Raw genomic sequence first — 27,180 nt, 5'->3', positions numbered from 1 at the left:
TGTGTGGATTAGAATGTGAAAAAATGACACCTGTAAACAGTCTTCTATTCAGGATTATTCAGTATTTGTTCCAAACTTTGGGGACCAAAGGGGATTAAAATGGTAGTAGCAGTAGACAGGATGTGATTTATGTAGTGAATACTTTAAATAATATATATATATACACTCGAGCTCAAGTACAGATTTTAACAACCTCTTTAAAAAAAAAACCTACTCAATTACCGTAACGAGAGGAATAAAAAAATTAAATTCCTCTACTAAAGTATTGCCAGGGCTACAAACACCAGATTATTTCTTTCAGAGGACCCTTAATTTATTCATGGCTGTCTGGATTATTTCAACAAATAAGATAAAAAAGGAGCTTTAGAAACAAAGTGCAGAGCTATATAAACTTGTGTATAGTGAGTGTTTTGATCAGATCAGCATTACAGGGCCAGATCGTACGGTGACAGGTTTGTTTCGCATGCATTACAGTTTCCATGGTTTCTCATGAGACTGCAGAAAGTGACATTTCAGAGTCCTTTCTTTTTCTCTGCCAGCTCACAAAGAACGTGAAACCCCGTTAAAGCCTGCGCGCCGAATACGTTTGACCTTTACACGAACCTGGAAGAGAGCGGAGGAATCCATCCTGAAACCGTCGGAGCCCGGTTGTCTCACCAGAGCTAACGCGCCGGGGTCGTCCACAGCCAGGTAGGCGTTAAACGCCACGCTGCCAAAAGAGCGCGCCTGGGTGTCCGGTTGGGCTTTGTCCTTGAGTTAGAGAGAGAGGCAAAACAACGAGTGTGACGTCTAAATGAAACACACAACAAATACATCATTCATGATATATACGGTGTTTCTTCTTACAATGATCTTGAATCGGTACAGCAGTGACGGAGCATCGGCCAAACAGCCGAACTCAAAGTTGCTGGGGTTGTACTTGGGCACGTAGCCGTCAGCTCCAGTGCACAGGAACACTTTCTCTATGTTACAAATGAAAGAGTCGCCCAGGTTCTGCACTGGATCCACCATCACGCGGCCATAAATCAAATCACCTGTGTGTGAAGACGAGAGCAAAATATAAACCTCCTGGAGAACAACAAGAGTCTTCTTCTACATTAAAGATGCAACGCTATATGTCAAGCAATACTATCAGACCTGACTGCGAGGTTCATCTGTGTACAGGGGCAGACAATAAGTTAACTGGTAAAACTGCTCAAAGACCAGATTTTTTGTGTTGTTGCTCCTGTTATTACTCTGCCTGTGTTTGGTTTTAGTGGGCAGACAAGATGTAACATTATATGTCAAGCAATACTATCAGACCTGACTGCGGGGTGCATTTGTGTGCAGGGGCAGACAATAAGTTAACTGCTCAAACTGCTCAAAGACCAGATTTTTTGTGTTGTTGCTGGTCATATTACTCTGCCTGTGTTTGGTCTTAGTGGGCAGACAAGATGTAACTTTATATGTCAAGCAATACTATCAGACCTGACAGCGGGGTGTGTTTGTGTGCAGGGCCAGGAAATAAGTTAACTGATCAAACTGCTCAAAGACCACATTTTTTGTGTTGTTGCTCGTGTTATTACTAACATTAAAGCGCACCTAGACCGGAAGTTCCAATTAACGCAGTTTTTTAGTGTGTATCTGCGTCATTACCTTGTTTACGAAGCCCCGAAGGTTCTAAACAAACAGTTCAGCCACTGCTGAGAACGCTGTGTTTTATTGTAATCTCGGGCTCAGCGAGATCTCGGAAAAAACCCGGTCCGGTTACGTAAACACCGGTTCTCCTGAACAGCAGATCGTCCTGCTCTGGGCACTAGTCCGGGCACATCCGGTTGCGTACATTGAACCGCAGAAGAAGAATAACGTCCGTTGTGGAGGTGTTTCACACGACGAAGCTATTTTTAAACATTGTTAAAACAATGTTTTGATAATGAGTAGCAGTACATCCACCGTTCCAGAGGGGGGAGCTGCGCTTCTGAGAGCGGGTGTGCTGAATATGTCACTTCCGGGTATTGGCCAATAACAAGACAGTTGGGAAGGCTCTACGCTGGCTGGCCAATCACAACACACTCTGTCTTCTGGGTGTGAGAATTATGTCTGAAATATCGCGGCTGGGGAACAGCGTCAGAAAAGACAGATTTCTATCGGCTCGTTTACAGCAACTAGGAGGTTTTTGACCATAAAAACAAGTTAATGTATGTAAGTAGACCTCCATAACTAACATATATGTGCAACAGGACCACTCTATGTGAGCTTTACCAGGAACTTCCAAGGACTTCTTAAAGATTGCTAAGACCTTGTTGTGAGATATAAAAATGCAGGCTCTTCTAATGAGCTTGTTTTTGTGGGAAAAACACATGAAAGTGGTCGAAATGACCTTTCGTGGAGGCCTCATTATCCTTCCATTTTCATCCTGTTGAGTCAGGAGATAATGGCATTTCTGCTCAACAGCAACGTTTGCTTCTTTTTTTCTATCAACAGAGAGGCCTGAAGTACGCGGAGCTAATTAATAAAACAGCCATTTATAGCATTTTTGAAGCCTTTTCTCCCCTGTTTTGCTTTATCTTTAAACAATTTAAGGGCATTTACTTATAGTATAATTTAAAGACATATGTAGAAATCACAGCCTCACCCTGCGAGAAGGCAGTGTCGCTCTCCTGTCCAAAGCCCATGGAGCCGTCCGAGAGCCACAGCGTGCGCTTCGACAGCAAGATCATCTGCGTGTTCAGGCTGAACTCGGCAGCCACGGGGTCGCTGACCTGCAAACAGTCAGACGCACGCAAATCACAGTGAGAGACAAGTCGTTATTGGCTGAAATGGTTGTGAGAAGCTGGATCGTAAAAGTGTGAGATATGAGTCTCAAGTGAAGCCTCGCCGGGTCCATACTCGGGATCTTTAGACCCAGTTTAAGGCAATTAACGTCAATGTCAAGTGTTTTGACCCTGGGTCGTGTGTCAGAAGAAGAAAAAAAACAACAGCATGGCGAATGCATTTGAGACCTTTACTCTGGTCGACCTTTCAAGGGATTTTTGAAATAATACAAATAATGAGTGCGGTACAAACATTAGCGGCCAATGGAAACTGCCAGAAGATAATTGTGTGTCATAGCTTTGAGGCAGAAACGACGCAGGGATTTGTGTCACTGCCAAAAACGAATTGCACAAAGAAGAAATTTGTTCAGCTGGGGCCAACGTTCCCAAGCCGTTTGACTCGGGAGTGAAAGCCTAATAAACACTTCCATGCTGCTCAAAAACAAAATGGCTTTTTTTGAAATAATAACCTGCTGAAAGCGTATATCCAGGTCAAAGGTTAGCGGCTCTCTCGGGTTGCAGACAGGCGGGATGGTGTACTCCAGGCTGGGAGGCGACGTACAGGGGATCAGCTTCACCGTGTATGTGCCAGAGTAGTCGCGCACCTGCGAGGGGGAACGTTACATTCAGTGCATATCAGGTGTAATAAAAACACAAAAGAACAAGAACAACAACAACAACGAGGATTTTCTTACAGCAAAATCAGACACAAAGGTCCACTGCTGGATCGGCTGGTTGTACGTCGGCTCGCTCCTCACAAGGCTGACGTTGAAGGTCAAGCCGGGGTGGTCCGGACACATGACCATGGAGGCGAGCGGAGAGGCTGGAAAACAGAAGTAAAATACTTATAGCGATCATATTGCACCTAAAAATGAGCACTGCACCTGCCCTAATGCATAAAAAAGCATTAAAAAACAGTCACCACTATGTAAAATGTGCTTTTTTATGTGATTTTTACCTGGATGTGCAAACACAAACAGGCCTCTGAACCGAGCCTCGGTGCGGAAGTTGACCACCAGTCGCCCCTGACCATTTATGCGCATGCTGGTTGGGTAAAGGGCGCCTGCAAAGACAGGAGACAGAGTTTTAATTCTGCTATTATTATTATTATTATTATTATTATTATTATTAATAATAACAGCTTTAGTTTTCTTGGTCCAAGACTTGCCTTGCAGTTCAGCCTCTGGTGGGCTACCGATACCGTCCCTCCACAAGATGGCAGTGTCGTACACGAATGTGAGCCTGAGCTCAGACTGCAAGTCAAAGTGCTGCCATCCTCCCGCTCCCACGGGGGAGTGGAACACGTAGGACACGTGGAGAGGGACCCGGAGTGTGACATAGGACTGGACCAGATTCAGCACCTGCAGCGAATCAAACCAAACAGTCTGAATATAGCGCACATACATAATTATCTTAGGAAATAAAGCAAATCATTCCACCATGTAGCTCGCTAAGAGATCAAGCTTATAATCATGTGAAGTATAAGCACCATTAAGTTCACTCGATGGTCTGTGGCTGTAAGATTTATTGGATTGACTCGAGTGTTCCCGGTCCCTAACGATTACAAATGATGTCGCGCAGTTTTTAAATCGTCTTTATCTACATTAATTTAAAGCTGCAAGGCATAAACTCCTGGTGATTTTTTGTGTTATTACTCTGCCTCTGTTTGGTTACAAGATGTAACGTTATATGTCAAGCAATACTATCAGACCTGACTGCGTGGTGCATCTGTGTGCAGGGGCAGACGGGGAGAATAAGTTAACTGGTCAAACTGCTCTAAGACCAGATTTTGTGTGTTGTTGCTCGTGTTATGACTCTGCCTCTGTTTGGTCTTAATGGGCAGACAAGATGCAACGCTATATGTCAAGCAATACTATCAGACCTGACTGCGAGGTTCATCTGTGTACAGGGGCAGACAATAAGTTAACTGGTAAAACTGCTCAAAGACCAGATTTTTTGTGTTGTTGCTCCTGTTATTACTCTGCTTGTGTTTGGTTTTAGTGGGCAGACAAGATGTAACATTATATGTCAAGCAATACTATCAGACCTGACTGCGGGGTGCATTTGTGTGCAGGGGCAGACAATAAGTTAACTGCTCAAACTGCTCAAAGACCAGATTTTTTGTGTTGTTGCTCCTGTTATTACTCTGCTTGTGTTTGGTTTTAGTGGGCAGACAAGATGTAACATTATATGTCAAGCAATACTATCAGACCTGACTGCGGGGTGCATTTGTGTGCAGGGGCAGACAATAAGTTAACTGCTCAAACTGCTCAAAGACCAGATTTTTTGTGTTGTTGCTCCTGTTATTACTCTGCTTGTGTTTGGTTTTAGTGGGCAGACAAGATGTAACATTATATGTCAAGCAATACTATCAGACCTGACTGCGGGGTGCATTTGTGTGCAGGGGCAGACAATAAGTTAACTGCTCAAACTGCTCAAAGACCAGATTTTTTGTGTTGTTGCTGGTCATATTACTCTGCCTGTGTTTGGTCTTAGTGGGCAGACAAGATGTAACTTTATATGTCAAGCAATACTATCAGACCTGACAGCGGGGTGTGTTTGTGTGCAGGGCCAGGAAATAAGTTAACTGATCAAACTGCTCAAAGACCAGATTTTTTGTCTTGTTGCTCGTGTTATTACTCTGCCTCTGTTTGGTCTTAGTGGGCAGACAAGATAACGTTATTTGTAAAGGGCGCTATGTCAAGCAATACTATCAGACCTGACTGCGGGGTGTGTTGGTGTGCGGGGGCAAATGGGGAGAATAAGTTAACTGGTCAAATAGCAGTAGAATTTACTTTTAACAGACACTTATTTATGCAGTGTTGCTACTGTCTCCATCTGTCTCGACATGAAACAAATGACTCATTTGATAATGGTTCTAAAGGATATTTGTCTGTATCTCAAAATCAAATGTGCGCAAACCTTGAAAGGCTACTGCTTCTGAGATAACATCAAAAGCATAAATATAAAGTATTGCAGCTGGGGAGAACGACTTACTCCAAACTCTAAAAAGGGGCCGTCTAAAGATGGTCAAAAGGATTGTGTGCGGTGAAAGTCCTCTCTGGTATCTGCACTTTCCTGTGACCTGTGAGAATTGCCTGCCTGCACTGGTTCTCTAGCGTTCGTGTGCAGACGTGCCCGCCCCTCCGGGCGCCAAGGGCTCAGGACAAATGATTAGCAGAACGGGCCTCCTGACACAAGCTGCTGGTTCCTTTCCTCGAGTCAGGACAACTGCTGTGACATGACACTGGGGCCCCCTGACCTGTACGGAGATGACCGCGCTAAAGCCCGACTGCCCACTGAGGGTCAATCAGGGTCACAGAGTGCCAAGTAAACAAAGGCTACGTTTTCCCTGTCTTTGTTATAGACACTAAAACTGTAACTGAAGCACTGTTCAAGTGACCTTAGCGAGGAAATCTCAATACAGAGATGTGCTACTCTCTAACAGGGAGAAGAACCTACATGATTTTGTGACTTAAAATCAGACTTGACTGGAATCAATGACGCCGTCAGAAGGCTCACCATCATTGATTTTCTTTACCACGAGGTCGGGATAAATCTATTTTCGTATCGCTAGCAGCAAACCTGCCGTCTTGTCAAGACCTGTTTGTTACTTTCACGTTCAAAGTTCGCGTCACGCGCCTACAAAGTTCTCCTCGTCGGGGGGGGAAAGCCTGCGATCAGCTGCGACGCCTTCCGCTACCGAACCTAAGGCTATGTAAACTGAGAAACTCCTATTACATTAACAAACCCCGTGTGCACTCACTATATAAAACTTCATAGACAAAACTGCTGTAGCGCTTTAATTAATAATCCTCAGTGGGTTTCAGCGTGATATTCCCGTGCACTCCTCCGACCCTACTTCATCAACACTGCGCCTTAATTAACTGCGAGTAAGCAGTTGGTTTCCAAGGTGAATGCAAATGTTGACGGCTGCTGCTTTGTGTGCCAGGAAAAAGAGAGAGGACTCGGAGACCTCCGCATAAAAAAAAAAAAAAACAACACTGTGCACATACAAAGCAAACACATGTGTGTTTTTTTTTTTAAATGAGCTGCTGGATATTGACTGGACAAGGCAAGTAATTGGTGCAACCAGAAAGTGAAGGAAGCAAGGTGCTGGGTTAGTCATTACCACAAGGGTTAATGTGGGTCTTGACAGACCATAATGGATGAGTTCTGTTTCGGGCAAGTATTTACTTTTAGTCTTTAAACCTGGCTGCAAATGATTGACCAGGTTTGAAAATGCAGGTGGATTTTGGAATGAAAATGAGTTCAGACTTAAGCGACTAAATCCACATTCCATGTCCCGGAGGTGTTCGACAGCTTTATTGACCCCCCGACTCCGCGCACCTCACGTCTAACGATGACAAAGGAGGGGTCAGAGGTGAGCCGAGGCGCCAAAAGGTGGGGCCGCTTTACCTGTCCGTCAGTCCCGATGGTGCCGCCGCAGTCGCTGAGCAGCTCAGACATGTCGTAGTAGCTGCTGAATTCCCACAAACAAGCCTCCAGGTTGAGGTTCCTGTAGAACTGCAGCGCGCTGGATCCCCTGAGGGCCGCGCTGTACTGGTACGGAGCGGTTTCGCCAATGACCGCCGGATTTCTGGTGGCGTCCGTGAGGAAGCCGTAGCGAGTGTTGACCTCCGAGTGGTCCAGCAGATTGGAGCAGCGGTGGTGACCCACACGGGTACCGTCGGGGCTCAGAGTGAGCTCAAAGTTAGACAGGGGCCGCGTGGACACTACAGGAAGCATACCTGAAAGACAAATGTTTAATTATCTTGTTAAAATTTCTGTTCTCAAACCAATAGTTTATGTCTATATCATCTTTTTCACAATAAAATCAGGATTAACACCATTGTCAGTGGTTGTTCGGTCCTTTCTTCTTCCCTGCGTTAGCCATGAGCTAACTGTTATACTATTTTGCCCCTTTTACTTCAGTTTCTTTCTAAATCTATAACTCTGGGTTACAAAAATAAATGTGTAAGTTGTCTATCAGGTCAGGTTTTAATGCTAATTTGATTTTTAAATTTTAAATATCTTCTGACTAAATTGATTACATTTACCCTCGATTTCCACTGGACGCACACACTCAGCAGCGGCTCGCCGCGCCGCAACGCTTTCGAAAGGGTAGCAGTTCTATTTTTGCCGTTGCCGCTGCTGAACCTCGTAAATTCCAACAGAGCAGTTCGCACCAGACAGGAAGTGCAACACAGAATCAAAATAAAACACTTCCACCTCCCTTTCAAAATAAAACACAATACGCAGGTCATATAGCCTGTCACAACTTCACATCAACATTACGTCGTGACCGGTGCTAACAGTCAATTAATCAGAGCGTCTCGGAGAGTCATAATGTACGACGAGAGACTGATTGTTGAAGTGGAGAAACATAAAATCATTTATGACACCAGATCAACAGTTCTTCCACGTCGGAGAATGAAAGGAAGCTGTGTTGTTGTTGTTTCCTTTATACACACAGTCTATCGCGGGATCTCGCGAACTCGCGTCCGTTCAAGATTATCACGCGATCTTCCGTGAATACCGCCGGCTCCCAAGGCACCGCGCCGCGGCTGTAACGCGTCCAGTGGAAATCCGGGAGCTTTATCCTGGTCACCAAGTTTAATAGCAAAATAAGCACGGTAAGCACGCTTTATGAAACTTGTGACTCGATTCCTGTTAGGAATGTGAATGACGTAGCAGAATACGTCAGGCTTATCTTTGCAAGATCTTCTCGTCGAAGCCATTTCAAAATATTAGTCATATGTTGGCACATGCAAAATCTTCAGAATAATAATAATAAAAATAATTTTGCGTCATATGATGTGAAAATACATAAAAACATAACATAACATACAGACAATCCAACTGATGATACGAAAATATTCAGCCAGGTACCAAGTTTTAAAAAGTGAGTGCTAACAGCTCCGCTGAAGATGAATCCATGTCATAGCTTTGTGCCAGTAACGGCACGGTGCTGCCAAAAACTGAGCAGACGCAGAAGCAATTAGCATGTTCACTCAGGCCTTATGTTCTCACTAATGCCAATCGGAGCCGCAGCCGCATGAATCGCATATTCATTTGACCCCGAGAATGGATGCCAATTAATGGAAAACAATTAGTGGAAATGAGTGAAAAAAAAAAAAACCTGTTTTGACCGGCGGGGAACGTGGCGTATATATGATATTTCCAACTGTCTGCTGTTCTCACCATCAATGTGTGGCATGGTGACAGTGACTTTGATGAGGTTGGGGTGGTCCGTGTCGTCTCCTCCAGTGTACCGCAGCTTGGCAGAGAAGGGCTCAGCCCCCACTGTGCCTGAAACACGAGGCTGGCACATTCCTGCAACCACGCAGAAGAAGAAAAACATCAAAGATTTTTTTTTTCTTTCTCACCCCCCCCAAAAAAAAAAAATCCTCCACAGAAAATTCTTTAATCTTTGAGTTTTCTGTCAGTGCAAGGACAGCGAGTACTGTTGTGGGAGAGAGCAGAACAAAGCCACTGGCTGCTCATCATTTTGGGCAGTTTCCAAGAGCAAAACTAAATATTTGAAGCTGGAAAAAGAGGGCTCTCCAACTCACCCTCGTCCACGCTGACGGACACTATGTGGCTGAGGAGCTCAAGGCCTTCGTTGCCGTCGGAATTCACAGCTCTCGCGGCGCACTGGACCCTGGACCCGGCCTGGAAGTAGACCGAGTCCAAAGTGATGAGTTTGGAGGAAGTGAAGAAGGTGTCAAAGTCCGCTTCCCGCATTGGGCTGGTGACGCGGTCGGGGCCGGTGGGGGCACTGACGAGCCAACGGTAACGCGTCAAGGTGTTGTTGATGTTCTCGCTCATGCAGATGGAGCCCGTTTTGTCGTAGTCCGGGTACTTAGGGTTACACGCCTGCAAAAGGGGGAAAAGAGACACCGAAATAAGACACAACAGAGGCCATCGATATATGAATGAACTAAGCCCGACGAATTACTGCAGCAGCCATGAACATATGGATGAACTGCCCTAAAAACCCACTGCAACAGCCATGGATATTTCTGTGTACTCCTAATGAGCTCTCACAGAGGGGGCGATAATTCAGCAAAGTGTGCACATCTAATTCACCGAAAAGCATGTGCCTGAATAGAAAGGCACATAAAGTTAAAGTTAGAAAAAGTCCTTTTAGGGTAAGCAGGGAGAGATGGACACTGGGTTAGGGTTAGCCACCGCAGTGTTAGCATACAGGGACCCCATTTAGATCTGGAATTATAATCTCAGGTTAGCTATTTAGCTTAGTTTACCCCTTATCAACAGTCCGAGCGGAAATGGAACTTGGCTTGTAACCGGAGGATTGCCGGTCCGAGTCCACACCAGGCCCCTGAGCAGGGTACCCATCCTTATTTCATGTCAGAGTAGAATCATTGCACTCAGTTTCATTCTCCTACACTCTTAGAAATAAGGGTTCCAAAAGGTTCCTTCTACAGGGGCTGAGGTTCTACCTGGAACCATTCGCTTTTTCAAGGGTTCTTGGTAACACTAATGGTTCCAGTAAGAATCATTTTTATCCAGAGAACCCTTTAAAACCCCTTTCCTGAATAAAGGGTTTTAATAGGGTTCCAGGTGGAACCCTTATAAAAAGGTTCTACCTGGAACCATTCGCTTCTGAAAAACCCTTTTGGGGTTTTCAAGGGTTCTTGGTAACACTAATGGTTCCAGTAAGAACCATTTTTATCCAGAGAACCCTTTAAAACCCCTTTCCTGAATAAAGGGTTTTAATAGGGTTCCAGATGGAACCCTTATAAAAAAGGTTCTACCTGGAACCATTCGCTTCTGAAAAACCCGTTTGGGTTCTTGGTAACACTAATGGTTCCAGTAAGAACCATTTTTATCCAGAGAACCCTTTAAAAACCCTTTCCTGAATAAAGGGTTTTAAAAGGGTTCCTGGTGGAACCCTCCAAAAGGGTTCCAGGTGGAACACTTATAAAAAGGGTTCCCCTATGAGGAAAAGCCGAAGAACCTTATATGGTTCTACTTAGCACTGGTATTTCTAAGCATGTACGTCTTTCTCTCTGCCTGTCTCTTACCCACACAGATACATCTGTACATTCGTTACACACATAATGAAACCAGATATGATCTCCTTTGGTTCACAGGAGACAGGATTTCAATGTCAGGTGTGAACACTTGACGCCATCCACACGAGATCAGATCACCAAGGAGGTTAATGCTGTTAATAGGATGCTAATACCAAGTGTGAACAGAGCCTTAGAGATGTACACATGTGATCAGATGTCTCAGAATGGATATAAATACCAGGTCTGAACTGTTCACGCTCACATTAACACCTACAGGCGACTTAGAGTCCGGTTAACCTGACCTCAATCCAAAACCAATCCACACACAGAGACTCCGCTAGTGCTAACTACGCGGCCGCCATGCTGTCAGCGACTGAAAAGTATTTCACCACGCATCAGTTGGGACATACAGTGACACAAATGACAGGATATCCAGCCACAAGGACAGAGTCTCTGGTCCTGTCGATGTCATCATAATGCAGCAGAGAAACCACCCGAGGCACCGAGGGGAAGGTGACGTCCGCCATGCTGTTGGTCTCCTCGATATATATAATGGCTTTGCTCATCTGTTGATTGACAGGGAGAAGTGCAAGGACGTTAATGGGGAATAAATTGCTGCTACCTTGTAATGAGATAGTTAGCCAGGCAGTAACAGACTTGACAGTTAAATTATACGCCAATTTGGCTTGATTTTCACCTTTGTTTCCGCCACCATGTTCTCATCAGGCTTCAGGTGAACGGTGAACGCTTCCCTCATTTCCCTGACTCCGTCGTAGAGAACCTCCACCTCCACATAATGCTCAGTGTCGCCTTTTCTGAACACAATTTCTACACGGAGGGGAGAAAAATTTGGCAAATATCGTCAAGAGCAAATCTCATTCGATTATCGCCGTCCGGATAAAAGAGCTAATCCGCTTATTCTTTTTTACCCTCAGATATCGGATGGTAATCTTCCCCAGACGTAGCAGATCCGTCCTTCGTGTGAACCCGGACCACGGACACCTTGGATGTGTCTCCGACGCGCAGCACCGGGATCTTCACCACAGACACTTGTCCGATTTCTTTCGGCTCGTTCACACTGAATTTTGTCCCCCCGAACCTGATAATGGCCTCTGAGAAAATACGGCATAGTTAGGGTTGGGGTTAGGGTTAATTGGGTTAGGGTTAGTAAATTAGGCCACTTTTTTTCACGACGATAACGAGACGGTGACGAGATAAACGTGACTCTTTGATGACGAAAACATGACGAGACTTGCGTGAGTTTTCGTTGACGAGACGAGAATGGACAAAAATGTTAGTGGGTGGTCTGTCAGACGTTTGAAACGCATGACTTTTAGTTTTTTCGGCCAATCACCTGGCGGTCACGGAGAAAGCACATGGCTACTTAATATATACGTACCCCGCTACTGCTTCTGCAGTGTGTGTGTGTGTGTGAACTGCGGCTGTACTTCTTCTAACCCGACACTTATGTAAGTGGACTCGTTAGCATTTTAAGCTAGCGATCTGTATGCTAACGTGTTAGCAAACAACAAACAGATGGATTATTTAGGTGGCAGAAAGAAAGCAGGACATGACAATAACTGGACACAGTAGTTAGCAGTAGTGGCTAAAGTTAGCTTTTGTTACGCTAACGTCAATTCATTGTGTGTGTGTTTCTTTAGCAGCATGTTTAGCCATGTTTACATTCTGTGACGGTGTGGTCATCTCTTTGTGTGTAATAATAGCCAATCTGCAAGCTCACAGTGTGTTGCATTGTGTTGAATTTATAGGTCTGCTGCTATTTTCACAACTTATGTGCGACACTGCCCAACAACAATCTCCAATACTTATTGACCTAAATAAATTTGTTAAAAGACTATACTTCTTTTTTCGACTAAAACTAGACTAAAACCCTTTTGAGTTTTCGTCGACGAAAACTGGACGAAAACTATCACATATAGAAGTGACTAAAATGTGACTAAAACTAATAAGAAATTTCGTCCAAAAGACTAAGACTAAATCTAAGATGGTTGTCAAAAACAACACCGTTAGGGTCATTGCTGTGATTCATCACTGTAAAATTAAACATGGCAGCACAAAATATCAAAGCCACTACATTCGTAATTTGATGTCGCAGAGGGGAATCTGATCTCACTTCCATGAAAAAGCATCAGCCGATAATAAGTTTTATATTTTCTAACAATGAATAGCATTACTACAATATGACAGGATGTTGTGACCTCTGAACAATGAGTTCAATACTCTGGCCATGATTATCACCCCATTACATTTTAATGTATAATATTAATTAGATTGTGCTAAAGTGATATAGTATGCATAGATACATAAAAATGCAGTTTGAAATACGGTATCTAAGACATTATTATCATACGAAGATTTTAAAGATGGAAAGTTTCAGTTTCTGGTCAATGTTAGCTTTAATTTGTCTCTCTGGTCCTTTAACTTATGGAGGTACCTTTGGGACATACAGTATTTATGTTAGCGTTGACCTTTAACTGATCAGCTTCAACGGTTATTCCCAGAGACTGGGTTGGAACCCACAGGTGGGTCACGGTAGAGTTTATCAATTTATTTACGGAGTATTTTCCCCATCTTTTGCTCAAGATTTATGAAATTACACACGCACAAAATTAAGTTAAGTCGAAACGGCCGAGTCAAAGACTTTATATCATGCACAAATGAGCCTTTGTCACTATTAATACTGTGAAATAGGTCAGGATGTTTTGTCATTTTTAAGATGTGGGTCCCCATATAAAAAGTTTAGGAAACACTAAATTGAGAAACCTCCCTTTGTTACCGTTCCATAGAAAACAAAGTGTGTTGGTCAAAATACTGCGACAAAATGGGCCACTGGGGTTTTTCGAAAAGATGGCACTAAACCACAAATTATATCAACATGATAGATGGGGGGGAGAATGGACCCAAAACTATAGCTGAAACAGAAGTCACTGGATAGGAGTAAACAAGATAAATGACTAAATGGGGGGAAGAAAACACAACCAACTGAAACACAGAAAACAGAAATTCAAGTGAACCCTCCCAAGACAGAAAGCCAACTGAGCACGGAACCTCCAGCCTGCCTTTATAACCTCCCGGATGCAGCCAATAGCTCCTGATTGACATCAGTGACTTCTGCCACAAACAATCTCTGACGGCATGTCAACTCTGTTTTACAAGTAATGCATAATCCATACTAATATAATATGCCCAAAAGACATATATCAAGAGCACCGGGCATAGTACATGACATGACAGTTAAAGCTGCAGTTGTTTGCTTGGTTTCAGAGAGAATTACCAAGGAGAAACAACAATGGTGAACATTAATAACAAGGATTTCTGTAGGACCAACAACATGGTGAAACTGAATCTTTCCAAAGGTACAGAATCTACTTTTGCTTGTCTATATGGAAGAAATGCAGCTCCCAAGTTTTAAAAATGAAATCAACTTTTTCAAACTGCTCCTTTTTTGGGGTGGGAGCTGCAAAACACCAGGGTAATGTGGACCGCAGACATATATTCAGCAAAGATTTATGACTTTTTTTTAACTGAGTCGTGCGGCTGTAGCCAGATAAGATTCTTGGTCTCTTGTCTATAACATAACACCTTCTATATTTCCACCAGGTTTGGAGGGAGGCATACATACAAAATACAAATGTTTGAATCCCTGAAAAACATTTTCTTTTTCACAAAAGAAAACGTAGCGTTCGTACTGTCTGCTTCGTCCTTTATCTTGACGAGCGTCTCGTTCTGTTTTCCGACAGACGCTCCGAACGGAGATTCGCTCTTAGGGCTTCCCAACACAAGCCGAAGTTCTTCCTCTTCCTCGTGCTCCGTGTCATCGACGAGTAACAGCACGCACTCCTTCTCGATCTCTCCTGAAAGAAAATAGCAAAGTCGATGACGGTGAGAAAATTCACGTAGTTCTGTTGACGTTAAAGCTTTCAAAAAGTGGAATTTTAGAGTAGTTTTCCTGCCATTTTAACGTCAAATTTGTTTGAGCGCTGAGGCCACGCCTTTTCACTAAGACAAAATCCTTTGACGTGTTTTAATCATTAACTTTTCTAGAACATATGGACCGAGTTTGACGCGGCTAGCTAAAACGCGCTAGAACGAGTTTGTTCAAATGCGCAGACTAGGCATTTTTGTTTTTCCAAAATGGCCGACTTCTGGGTGGGCGGAGCTAATGGAAGTACAAAGACATTTGTTTGGAATCATGAACGCAACAAGTTTACCAAGCTTGGTTAATAATGGAACAACTATAGACACGATAAAAAGAATCCAAAATTTTGAATTAACGCAATTTTGGCAGCTTTCTCTCAGGTCAAAAAATTTCCAAAAACTTCCTCAAGAAACGTTGGAGGACGCCCAATACACTTACCAAATTTCGTCCCAATCCGACAAATTTTGTCTGACCATGTCCCGACTTTTGGGGGCGCTATAGAGCCCTGGGGCTAATAACTAAATTTGTGCCCTTTGCCAATATTGGATATTTTGCAAATGAAACGATGAAAAAAAAAAATTTCTACAGGACCAATATGTTCCTAGCACGTTCATGCCCAGGCCCTAATTATTTTAATTATTTAACATTATCAAGCGGACACGTGTCATGTTTTTTTACACCACCTGGTAGGAAGGTGATGATGGAATCGTCAGTGTTGGGCCTCTCGTTGAAGTCCATCATGACCTGGGCAGTGCCCTGCCTGCTGTAGCAGCGCACTGTGGACCTGTAGCTGATGTCACCACTGCGATACACCATGGTTGAAACCTGCCCCGAGTCCTCGTTGCCCACATACACGGCATCGCGGAACTGCACCTTTGGCACTGGAACAATGTCATTAAAGACAAAAAAAAAATATCAACGTCGGAAATACAGTGCAAATGTCAGATGTCGCTAAAGAAAAAAAAAATCCCAATATGCTGTGAAATCTGCTCCATCATTGTGGCATTTCTGCTCGCTTCATGAAAAAGCATCGGAGGTTCTCTTGGCTTTTGAAAAGAAATGTTTCCAGTCTCGTTTGAAGAATGTTAATTTGAAGGCTAACATTTGTGCTGTGTCCTGTTTTAAAGGGAGTCTATTCATATCGGCACAGCGTTTTTTAATATATTTTCTAACAGCACTGGCTCAGTGAACAGTGAGGCATCAAAACTAAAAAAATAATAAAAATGTATTTCATCATTTGCAGAGGCAGCTAAGGGTGAATTCCAGTTCCTTGCTTAACCCTCAATCTCAAAAATGTGCGCTCCCTCTAGTGCAAGTGCTGTCCCGATTCTCCGAAAAATTAAGTTGAGGGGCGAGTTTAAGGGCTGTATCGCCCTCAATATTGAGATTTTCCGAGACCACCCTTGGGAGCAAGGGCTACCCAGAATGCATTGCGTGTTTTGACATAACAAAGATGGCGCAGAAATCAGCGAAACGAGTACGCTACAAATTAAGTATTTTCTTTGTTAAATAGAGATACAAAAATTATGAAAACCATTGTATTATCTTAGTTTAGGCCCATATTATGGATTACTGACGTCATTGTTGCGTAACATTTATTTTTATTTTACGATCTTTTGTCAATAGCCGGCCGGTGCGGACAAGCGATCGTTTGCTATGGTTTACTTTTCAATAAGCCGTGGTGTGTGGTAACTGTCAGCTGAATATGTCCGTGGTTGTGGTATTTGTATGAGTATCATCTTATAACTAACTGACAACCTAATAACTTGACTGACAAACGGATCGTAATAAATAATCCTGACGTAAATGTGTTCTACTTCTTCTTTTTTGGAGTTGACAGACTGGACGCAGCTTTTGCGTTATTCTGCCCCCTACAGTCTGAAGACGTATCTGCATTTAAGGGGTGTCCCATTTCTAAGTGACAAAATAACCCTCAACACTTGGTTTTGAGGGCCAGTTAAGATTAAGGGTTGAGATTGAGGGTTAAGATAGGAATTGGAATTGGCCCTAAATGTAGCATGCGACATGCAATGTGCCTTGATTTTGGACACACTGGTTTGCGGAGGAAACGTTACAAATAACCATCAACAGTACAAATCCTATCGACAACAACAACGTGTCCTATACGATGGAATCGTGACAAACACACATCAGCTCTCCACTCACAGTCTGAGACCGAGTCGTTGATGAGGATGGTGGCCTTGCTCGGCTCCCCGAGGATCCCGTTCATGGGCATCCGTAAGACCAGCTCAAACTTCTCCGGTCCCTCCAGCACCGGCTGACCCAGGTCGTCCAGGATGGTCACGCGGAAAGTCTGCATGGTAACCCCCGGGGCAAAGTCCAGATTCCGGCTGATCCCCACATAATCTACACCAGCTGCTCGACGATGAAAAAAAATAGAAAAAATATATATATATAGGTCAGATGTGTTTCAAAGGAGAGCATAGACACTGTTTGGTCGACAGCATTTTTGATCTTATTTCAACAGCGGCGCCTAGCACAGTGCAGTACTTCAGAATTCCTTTGAGAGTATCAGGCAGCGTTGTCGGATGAAACGATACATACCCTACACGCTGACAAAATGACGCTTTGTATATCGCGTTTTGATTGCCGCGAACGGTCGGAATTTGTTGCGTGATTAAAGGGAACGTGGCGAGAAAACTGGATTCTCTCGACCGAGCGCGTTACAGGTTACTCATTTGCCGGTCTTTGAAGAGGAGGCTGGGTATTGAGAGCTCACCCTTTCGCCTGCGGGCTTTTCTCCTGTACTTATGACCCAGTTACGTGTGTAAGCACTCTGAACGTGAGGCATATTATTAGATGCTAGCCATTTTTTACAATTATAAGAGAGCGTGAGATGTTATGAATCCGTGCGACTGCCTGGGGGTAGGAAATAATAGAGGCTGTAGAGAGAGAGGTTGACTTAGCAACTAGTTGAGTCCAAAGCACTTACTGACACAAACAGAACAACCTATAATGCATTCTTTAATCCCCAAGCTCTCACTCAGGCCACCATTATCTTCACTTTGTATATTCAAGGGCCTGACAGAAAAGCCACTGGTTTTTTTCGCCTCCTCATCTTATAACAATGTTTACATTCCCCGTGCATATCAAGTGCTAACATCTCCTCGCACCCCGCAGACAGATAGACAGATGGACAACTTAAGTCTATTGTTAGAGCGAGAACAAACCACCCAAGGTTGTCGGGGGGGGGGGGGTGGAGTTACATACCCTCAGCCGAGACAGGCTCCGTCTTCCTGGAGCGCACGGTGACCGTTCCCGATTTGGAAAGGTCTGTCCCCGTCCTCCACACCTGCACCTCCACGAAGCCGTCGCTCTCGTCGACACGGTAGTCCGTGTTGCCGAAGTAGAAGACGGGAGCTGCGAGGAACAACAACAACAGCGCACACGCAGGGTAAATAAGACGAGACGTAATCATCTTTCATACGCTTCCAAACAGGATACCGGGTGTAATTGCTGAGTTAAATCTGTAATTGCACGCATAGCTACACTGTGAGATTACCTCTGATTACAGGAGAAACTTAAGGGAATCTTTCCAATCGAAAACACACCAGCAGGTAGCAATTGCAGTGTTTAAACAACACTTTCTCACTTCCTGGAATGATGTTTTGGGGGGGGATTTCTACGTCTGACAGTTCCTTTAGAGCGGAACTCGACCGGAAGTTCCTATTAACGCTGTTTTTTTTGGTGTGTATCTGCGTCATTACCTTGTTTAAGAAGCCCTGAAGGTTCGAAACAAACAGTTCAGCCACTGCTGAGAACGCTGTGTTTTATTGTAATCTCGGGGCTCAGCGAGATCTCTGAAAAAACCCGTAATAGTTATGTAAACACCGGTTCTCCTGAACAGCAGATCCTCCTGCTCCGGGCACTAGTCCGGGCACATCCGGTTGCGTACATTGAACCGCAGAAGAAGAATAACGTCCATTGTGGAGGTGTTTCACGAGCGACAGTGTCTTCTGACTCTGGGTCCGACTCTGGGTCAAAGTCATAAAAGGGACTGCGGCGGGGAGTCGTGAAGAAGCTATTTTTAAACACTGTTAAAACAATGTTTTGATAATGAGGAGCAGTGCATCCACCGTTCCAGAGGGGGGAGCTGCGCTTCTGAGAGCGGGTGTATTTCCGGGTACTGGCCAATCACAAGACTCTGTCTTGAGTTGAGTCTCAAATCTTGCGGCTGGGAAACAGCGTCAGAAAAGAGATTTCAATCGGCTCGTTTACAGCAACTAGGAGGTTTTTGACCACAAAAACAAGTTAATATATGTAAGTAGACCTGCAACAGGACCACTCTATGTGACCTTTAAAAGACCAAATGCAACCTGAAGGCGGAGCTGAGTTTCCTGGGTTTGTTGTGGTGCTGACTCTCTGATAGTGATGGGTCTGAGAGGCAGACAGGAGGCCTGACAGGAGGTCTGGGGGATGTAGAGCTCAACGTGCCAGCCTGGGCCTGCCTGACTGCAATTACTGTTTTCTATGAGTCGAGAATTCCACCGCAGCCAAACTCACCCACTGTTTTCTCTTTAACCCTTTCAGAACATGTGTCCCTCTCAACAATCTGCAACATGCTGCTTGTGAAACAGTCGCTCGAGGGCTTGTTGCCTCCGTGTTTCCTCTGCAGGGAGTCAGTTACAGTCCAATGTGGCAGTACAGAAATGACAAGAATCAGACAAAGGCCAAAACTAACCACAAATAAGCAGCGTTTTTTACGCACAAAACACTTACATAATTCTCATAATTAATGAAATACATTGTTATTATTATTATTATTATTATTATGACTAATGTGAACAAGCCATTAATGAGCAGTAAACATCTGCAGCTGTGACCAGATTATGAATACATTAAGCGAACTGCGACAGCCACGGGGAGAGTTGTGGTTTCCATGACAATGGATCTCTGCACCTACAAAACACACACACAAGTGAGCGGTTTCTGATCACAGTGAGAGACAAAAAAAAAAAAGAAAGCGGGGATATCGAAGTGAGTATTTGCATTGAACAAAATAAAAAGAAAACAAACAAAGTACACGAGGAAAACACAAATACAAAGTCTGGAAGTGCTGCCAGGTACAATTACTGATCAAGAAACAGGGTGTTTACTCATTTTGCATTTTGCAATTAAAGCTGGGCGAGACAAACACATGTTTGACCTTATTTAACGTTTCTTTTATAATACTCTATCATCACATCTGGACATCTGCTCCTCCTCTAAGCTCTGGGACTTAGAATATATTGACAATACTCAACTTATACACTACATAGGGATAAATTCAATGACATGTACTGTATATCAGAATCAATAGTGCATTTCAGAAGAAATTGACTCCGCTTATGTGTCACATAAAAATGTGCATGGATCTGTCTGCAGTCATCTGTCTGTTTGCGGAAATTAGACTCAACAATCTCGAAATCCTGCCGACTGAAACTCAAGCTCGGGTCTTTTGATGTGCCACAGTGAATACGGCCGTGATGCTGCATATGCCAGGAACGATTTAATCCAGAAATGATGTAATCTTAGCCTGTGCATCGTGCACGAGGGCTTCCGAAATATCACCGCGGCGTTTGGCACTTCTTCACAAGCGAGAGAGACGCATCCAAGCAAAGACTGGCCAAGATGTTTTGGCCCCGAAAGCAGCTCGACGAGAGCAAAGAGAGAGAGAGAAGATCACGTGATGCCGAATTCTTGGAAAGGAAAGCTTTAACTCCAAACTCTTTCACACCGGAAAAGAAGAAATAAAACTGTATCAAACGCCATCTGAGGCACAAGAACATCATACATCTATAAGATAAGATCTTTTAATACTTAAATGTAGCTCAGCAGATGTGAGATTTGTGTAAAAGGACACTTAAATGTTTGAAGTGAAAGCGGTCAATTAAATAGTTTTGTCCTAAGCTCCACTTTCACAGACAAAAATGTTTGTGTGCCGCCTAGTGGTTCGGAGTATGTTGACACACGTACACCAACCATAAATGCCTCTTTGTAGGTCCGTGCCAAGGAGTGTAATCAAGGGTTTAAAGCAGACCTAGACCGGAAGTTCAAATTAACGCTGTTTTTTTAGTGTGTATCTGCGTCATTACCTTGTTTAAGAAGCCCTGAAGGTTCAAAACAAACAGTTCAGCCACTGCTGAGAACGCTGTGTTTTATTGTAATCTCGGGCTCAGCGAGATCTCTGAAAAAACCCGGTCCGTTTACGTAAACACCGGTTCTCCGGAACAGCAGATCCTCCTGCTCCGGGCACTAGTCCGGGCACATCCGGTTGCGTACATTGAACCGCAGAAGAAGAATAACGTCCTTTGTGGAGGTGTTTCACGAGCGACAGTGTCTTCTGACTCCGGGTCAAAGTCATAAAAGGGACTGCGGCGGGGAGTCGTGAAGAAGCTATTTTTAAACACTGTTAAAACTAGAGCTGCAACTAACGATTATTTTCGTAATCAATTAATCTGTCGATTATTTTCGTAATCGATTAATCTGTCTGGAAATTATGATGTTCTCGAAAGTCTTGTTTTGTTTACAAACCAAAATGATCCAGTTTTAATGATTTCTTTGTTTTGTGGATCAAAGAAACCAAGAAAATATTCACATTTAAGAAGCTAAAAAAATCAGGAATCTTGTTTTCATAATGAAATAAGCTTCAAACCGATTATCGATTATCAATATGGTTGGCGATTCATTTAGTAATGGATCAATAATCGATTCATCGATTAATCGTTTCGGCTCTAGTTAAGACAATGTTTTGATAATGAGTAGCAGTGCATCCACAGTTCCAGAGGGGGGAGCTGCGCTTCTGAGTGCGGGTGTGCTGAATATACTGGCCAATCACAAGACTCTGTCTTCTGGGTGAGAGAGTTGAGTCTCAAATCTCGCAGCTGGGAAACACCGTCAGAAAAGAGGATTTCTATCGGCTCGTTTACAGCAACTAGGAGATTTTTGACCATAAAAACAAGTTAATGTATGTAAGTAGACCTCCATAACTAACATATGTGCAACAGGACCACTCTATGTGAGCTTTAATCTTTGTAGTCATTTGGGTTTCAGCTGATTAAGTACACTTTAATAAAGTCAGCTTTGTGACTAACAACCTAATACCAGCAAGAACAGACAGGTTATGCGAGGGGAAATAGAGCTGTTAGAGCGAAATCTTGGGATTTTTTGTGTCTCAGAGCAGCCATCACTGTGGTTGAAACACAACTTTGCATTGCTTTAATCTGGTCTGAGAGCACAGCCGGAGACAATGCGTTGCTAGCATCGAGAGGCGTGCGGCTGCCAGAGGTTCTCTCTCCAAAGAGAAACCGAACAAAGACGGGGTTTTTTTTTTTTGGCCGCTCGCTGCTCAGGGTCCCAACAGAAGCAGTAATCGGATCTACTCGCCTTTACTTTGGCAGCCGGGAAACTCGGGGCCCTGTTGTACACGTCCAGTAATCAGATAAGGTCCGTGCTGCCGCGGACAAAGTGTGAACATCAAAGAGCTACGGCCCATTAGCTGAAAGGTAAACCGCTGGCTGTGTCAGCCCAGCCGCAGCAGCCTCCGCAGCCACAAAGCACGTCTAAGGTTACCTGGTTGTAAGGCAAGAGCATCCAGATTTAGACATTTCCTGCTATGCTATCTTAGTGTTTATTATAGTTATTCTATGACTGACATTTCATTGTGTGTAAGTGTAAGTGTAAGTGACATCAAATCACATGTGGAATATTCTCTATGTTGTTTAATTCATTGCGCAAAAAAAACATAAAGCCAAACAAAGGAAATTCTTGGCTCGAGCATAATGTGTGAACATAAAAGAAGAGGCACAGGGAGAGAGACAACACAAGAATCCCACAGGGAACTGTTACACTTCCACTGACTGCTTGATTTCACTTGAACTTTGCGTGGCATTCCCACAGTGCTAAGTGGCTTCTCGAATGGTTTCAGAGATTCAGTCGAGCCCCCCGGCAGATGCTCTTCTACCGTCTATCTGCGGCGCGGCGCGGCACGGCGATCGATACGTTTTCTCAGCACAAGAGTCGGAAAAAAACAAAAAAACAGCGGCTTCATATTCAATAAAGAATCAACTTTAAGCGTCCGCGTCTGCGAGAGACGCGTGAAGATTTCAAAGCAGCCTCTATGCACCGAGTGCATTAAGTCTGTTGATTAAAGTCAGCACCTTTGGGCTTAAGTGCTTTGGACATCTGTTTATATCAGTATGAATGGTAATCCAGGTGAAACATAATGACAGGGTGTGCGGGTTACCCCTCGATTCATCCCCTTCCAGGATGCACACACACACACATGCACAGGACCTGCCCATCTTATAAAAAACAGCTCATAATCACCGCTTTGGAAGAGGAACGAAATTTTACAGGGAACTGACACAAGACTGTAAACGCACGAGTCAAGTCCTGCTGGACAAGAATCCTCATGTCCCGCGTCGCCAACAACCAAAACATTTTTTTTTTTTTTTTTTCCCGGATGCAGAGTCAATATCAAACAGCAATTACCTCTGCAAGAAAGAACAAGTTTCACCAAAGCCGCGAGTGGTGTGAGGATGTTGCCGTTTATGTGCAGATGGTCCGCCACTGGGAAAATAACAGGTATCGGAGAAAAGCAGCTGTCACGGCAGCGTTAAACCCACACAGCTTGTGAATTGAACAAAAATTTCCGTATGCTGACGGAAAGAGAATCATAATTTATGTCTTTGGTTGGAAAAAAAAATTGTTGGTATTTGGAATAAATAAGACACAGCTCTGTGTCGCATGACTTTTTGTGCACTATTGTGAGGACCTGGTTTTCGACCACTGAATTGGGGACATTTTGGTTATAACTACGTTAAGGTTAGTTTTAGATTAGATATTTACAGTCTTAAAAGTCCAGTGTATAATATTGTTACATTGTCATATATTATGTAATTATACATGTATATATACATACATATATATATATATATATAAGGGTTGGGGGAAAAATTGATTCACATAGGATTCGCGATTCTAATCATCCACGATTCTGACTCGATTCATAAACTCCAAAAATAGATTATTAAAGGTCTTTTAGGTTTCGTTTTCTGACGTAACTGGCAACCCGTGGTTGCTCGGCAGCTGAGACTCTACTGACTGCAATGATTGGTAGACGGCGGTAGGTGGCGCCACGTGTCAAAACATGATTTCGAAACATAAACATGATTTGCAGTCTGCAAAATATTTTTTAATGCAAACATTTTGGCTGTACTGTTGTTGTTTGTTTGTGTATTTTTAAAGCCGCCGTATGTAAGAATGTGGCCAAAAACGGTTACTACACTCAAATTCAGACGTAACTGGCAACCCGTGGGTTGCCCGGGCAGCTGAGACTCTACTGGCTGCAATGATTGGTAGACGGCGGTAGGTGGCGCCGCCAAAACATGATTTGCGGTCTGCAAAATATATTTTTTCGAATATTTTGTCTGTACTGTTGTTGTTGGTGAGTTCAGTTTGTTATATGAACATTATTCCTGAGTCTCTGTGACATATTAGGAGGATTTTATGGCCAGTTGCTTTAGATTTATTACATAATGCACCTTTAAAATTATTATTTTTTAAGTTCCTATTTTGAAAAACACTGTTTTTTTGTGTAACTTCTGAGAAAAAGGCAGCTAGCCTAAGCTTTTATTCATGCAAGTTATTTTTTTGTACAGTAAGTAAGTTTTTATTTGTTTTGAATGAATAAATGTTAACTTTTTTTCTTAATTTTGCCTCATTTTCACATTATCTTATACAAACTGTATTGTTTGATGCCATAATTTGCCTTAACGGTGAAGTAAGTAGTTTATAGTGCCATCTAGAGGAGAGGCTGAAATTTACAACAACGAACTGCTCCTCTGCTCACCCCCTCCCTTCCCTGAGCGCTGTCGTCCTCGTCGTCTTTCTCCGTGTCAGCAGATGACGTTCTAGTATTTATTCAGATGTATAAGTGTGTCTTTTTTATATCGGGTTAGGGTTAATATAGATAGAACAAACAGAACATTCTGTTAAACAAATGCCACTGTGGAGAGCGGAATTAGTTACGTTCTGCAGTCTCACCTATAGGTGTCACTAAGTCTCACACGGTGGTCTGTAACCCTTACAAGGCTTCTAGATTTTACGAGCACGAAACAAATGAATCAGAATTCTTGGCTCTGGTGTTGCAGAACTGTAAACATCTGCAACTAGAGACAAGACTCACACAGTGAAGACCTCTGCCCAGGCCAATTAGTGTCCCACAGCGCCAAAAAATACACTCCACTATCTTACAAGGGTTCGCATTTGTTTCATAAAAATGAATTTCTGAATCTGGACTCCCGTCTGTGTCAACACCAAAATCAGATTAATTCTCCCTTAGGCCGTAACTACGTAATCCTGATTAAAATTCCTCAAGTTTTATTCGTTCTTTAACTTTTTCAGCGATGCTTCGGTCGCAAAACAGACAAACAAATAGACGACAGCGCGTCGGAGGTGTTACAGTTTGATTTAAAGGGATTTTGGGCACAGCATGTCAATGTGTGCATTAGTTTCAGGCTGGTGTGTGCAGTGATTAGGAGGAGACAGATAAGAGCTCAAGAGGCTGTTAGGTTTTATATTCAAGCGATTCTATTCTATTAGCGATTCAAAACAACACCCGTTGTGCTCAGTGTTTTTGCTGCTAACACTCCGCTTTACCTAATCTTGTTGTTCCCTGTGTCCTACGTTTGCCAGGGATCTTAATTTTATTTATTTGGACTGTTTAGCTTCTGTTTATCCCTTTTTCTGGCATCGTCCGCATCTTCACGGCCATTTACGTTGGTGGCATTTTGGAGAAAGTTGTCTTTTAATAATAAAAAACACTTTAGCGCCAAGCAGGTGACACAGACTCATGCCTGACATTCGGGGGGCCTTCAGGGCAGTGGCTTGCTTTGCGTTCCCTGTAGATCTTATAGCCTCACCTGACAGACTAATGTACAGAGTTGGTGATCTCCACCGCTCCTTTTTTTTTTGCAGAACTGAACAACAAGCCGAGCTCTGAAGTGCAGCGGTGATCCCTAACCACCTTTGCACCCACACAGACTGACAATTATATTTGCTATAGAGGCTTCGGTCAAGCTGCAAGCACAGCAGCTGAGGCTGAATCCAGCACGGATGAATACTGTAACCTTACACTTCCTCGACGATCAAAAGGTGACACGATAACAACTTGTTGCTTTACTTGCATTCACAGAGTCGTATCACAGGGTGTTCACCACGAGATGATATATCCTTATGAATATCACAATGGAACAACATAGAAGACAAGAAGAAAGTTAAAGCGGACCTAGACCGGAAGTTCCAATTAACGCTGTTTTTTAGTGTGTATCTGCGTCATTACCTTGTTTAAGAAGCCCTGAAGGTTCAAAATAAACAGTTCAGCCACTGCTGAGAACGCTGTGTTTTATTGAAATCTCGGGCTCAGCGAGATCTCTGAAAATCCCGTTATAGTTACGTAAACAGCAGTTCTCCGGAACAGCAGATCGTCCTGCTCCGGGCACTAGTCCGGGCACATTCGGTTGCGTACATTGAACCGCAGAAGAAGAATAACGTCCGTTGTGGAGGTGTTTCACGAGCGACAGTGTCTTCTGACTCTGGGTCTGACTACGGGTCAAAGTCATAAAAGGGACTGCGGTGGGGAGTCGTGAAGAAGCTATTTTTAAACACTGTTAAAACAATGTTTTGATAATGAGTAGCAGTGCATCCATCGTTCCAGAGGGGGGAGCTGCGCTTCTGAGAGGGGGTGTACTTCCGGGTACTGGCCAATCACAAGACTCTGTCTTCTAGGTGAGAGAGTTGAGTCTCAAATTTCGCGGCTGAAAAGAGGATTTCTATCGGCTTGTTTACAGCAACTAGGAGGTTTTTGACCATAAAAACAAGTTAATGTATGTAAGTAGACCTCCATAACTAACATATATGTGCAACAGGACCACTCTATGTGAGCTTTAAGGAAAATATACTAAATTTAAACGCATTTATAACACATCTTTTGAATTCTTCCTGAATTAATCAAAGTCCTGTGGAGCCAAATGTGTCAGATCGATTGCCAGCAAATGTTCCTCGCAGGCATCAGTTACTGTGCCACGGAAGATAAATTGCTAAATTTAATTTCTCTTTTGTGCCGGTGAAGGTGCGCTAATTACGGAAATTAATCTTTTTTTGTTGGACAGAAAACTTTCTGTCCACTCCTTGTATTAAATGTATTAAAATCTATATCATAACAGTGCAATATATTCTATAATATTATAATATCTCATTTCATGTTTGTCGTACTTTAGTGGCATTTCTAATAGTTATTCTTCTTAAAGTTCTATCGTGTATTTCTATTCATTTTACTCTTTCTCTATCCTTTTGTTTCCAGCCTGTGTTCATTCTGGACTTGCTGCTGCTGCTGCTGCTGCTG

At 43.3% G+C, this 27,180-nt stretch overlaps 1 protein-coding gene across 1 annotated transcript in view; it reads right to left on the bottom strand.

The window, feature by feature from the left end:
- LOC310924621 (FRAS1-related extracellular matrix protein 2-like) overlaps window positions 1-27,180 on the bottom strand; it is a gene marked incomplete at its 3' end in the record, with an annotated part of 90,193 nt that overhangs the window by 1,752 nt on the left and 61,261 nt on the right. Inside the window, exons 7-23 of the mRNA XM_083886409.1 lie at window positions 18,006-18,155; window positions 16,941-17,150; window positions 15,458-15,655; window positions 14,545-14,709; window positions 11,764-11,946; window positions 11,532-11,662; window positions 11,245-11,400; window positions 9,368-9,671; window positions 8,997-9,128; window positions 7,212-7,543; window positions 3,940-4,153; window positions 3,751-3,855; window positions 3,488-3,615; window positions 3,263-3,397; window positions 2,615-2,741; window positions 847-1,034; window positions 604-750 (exon numbers count right to left, since the gene is read on the bottom strand). Of these exons, the coding sequence (XP_083742535.1) occupies window positions 604-750; window positions 847-1,034; window positions 2,615-2,741; window positions 3,263-3,397; window positions 3,488-3,615; window positions 3,751-3,855; window positions 3,940-4,153; window positions 7,212-7,543; window positions 8,997-9,128; window positions 9,368-9,671; window positions 11,245-11,400; window positions 11,532-11,662; window positions 11,764-11,946; window positions 14,545-14,709; window positions 15,458-15,655; window positions 16,941-17,150; window positions 18,006-18,155 (3,005 nt within the window). The remainder of the gene's footprint in view (window positions 1-603; window positions 751-846; window positions 1,035-2,614; window positions 2,742-3,262; window positions 3,398-3,487; window positions 3,616-3,750; window positions 3,856-3,939; window positions 4,154-7,211; window positions 7,544-8,996; window positions 9,129-9,367; window positions 9,672-11,244; window positions 11,401-11,531; window positions 11,663-11,763; window positions 11,947-14,544; window positions 14,710-15,457; window positions 15,656-16,940; window positions 17,151-18,005; window positions 18,156-27,180) is intronic.

Source organism: Microchirus variegatus (genome assembly GCF_963457635.1).
Source record: "Microchirus variegatus genome assembly, chromosome: 3".
Lineage (NCBI taxonomy): Eukaryota > Metazoa > Chordata > Actinopteri > Pleuronectiformes > Soleidae > Microchirus > Microchirus variegatus.
The sequence above is the reverse complement of the archived record's forward strand: the minus strand, read 5'-3'. Positions and strand labels throughout refer to the sequence as shown.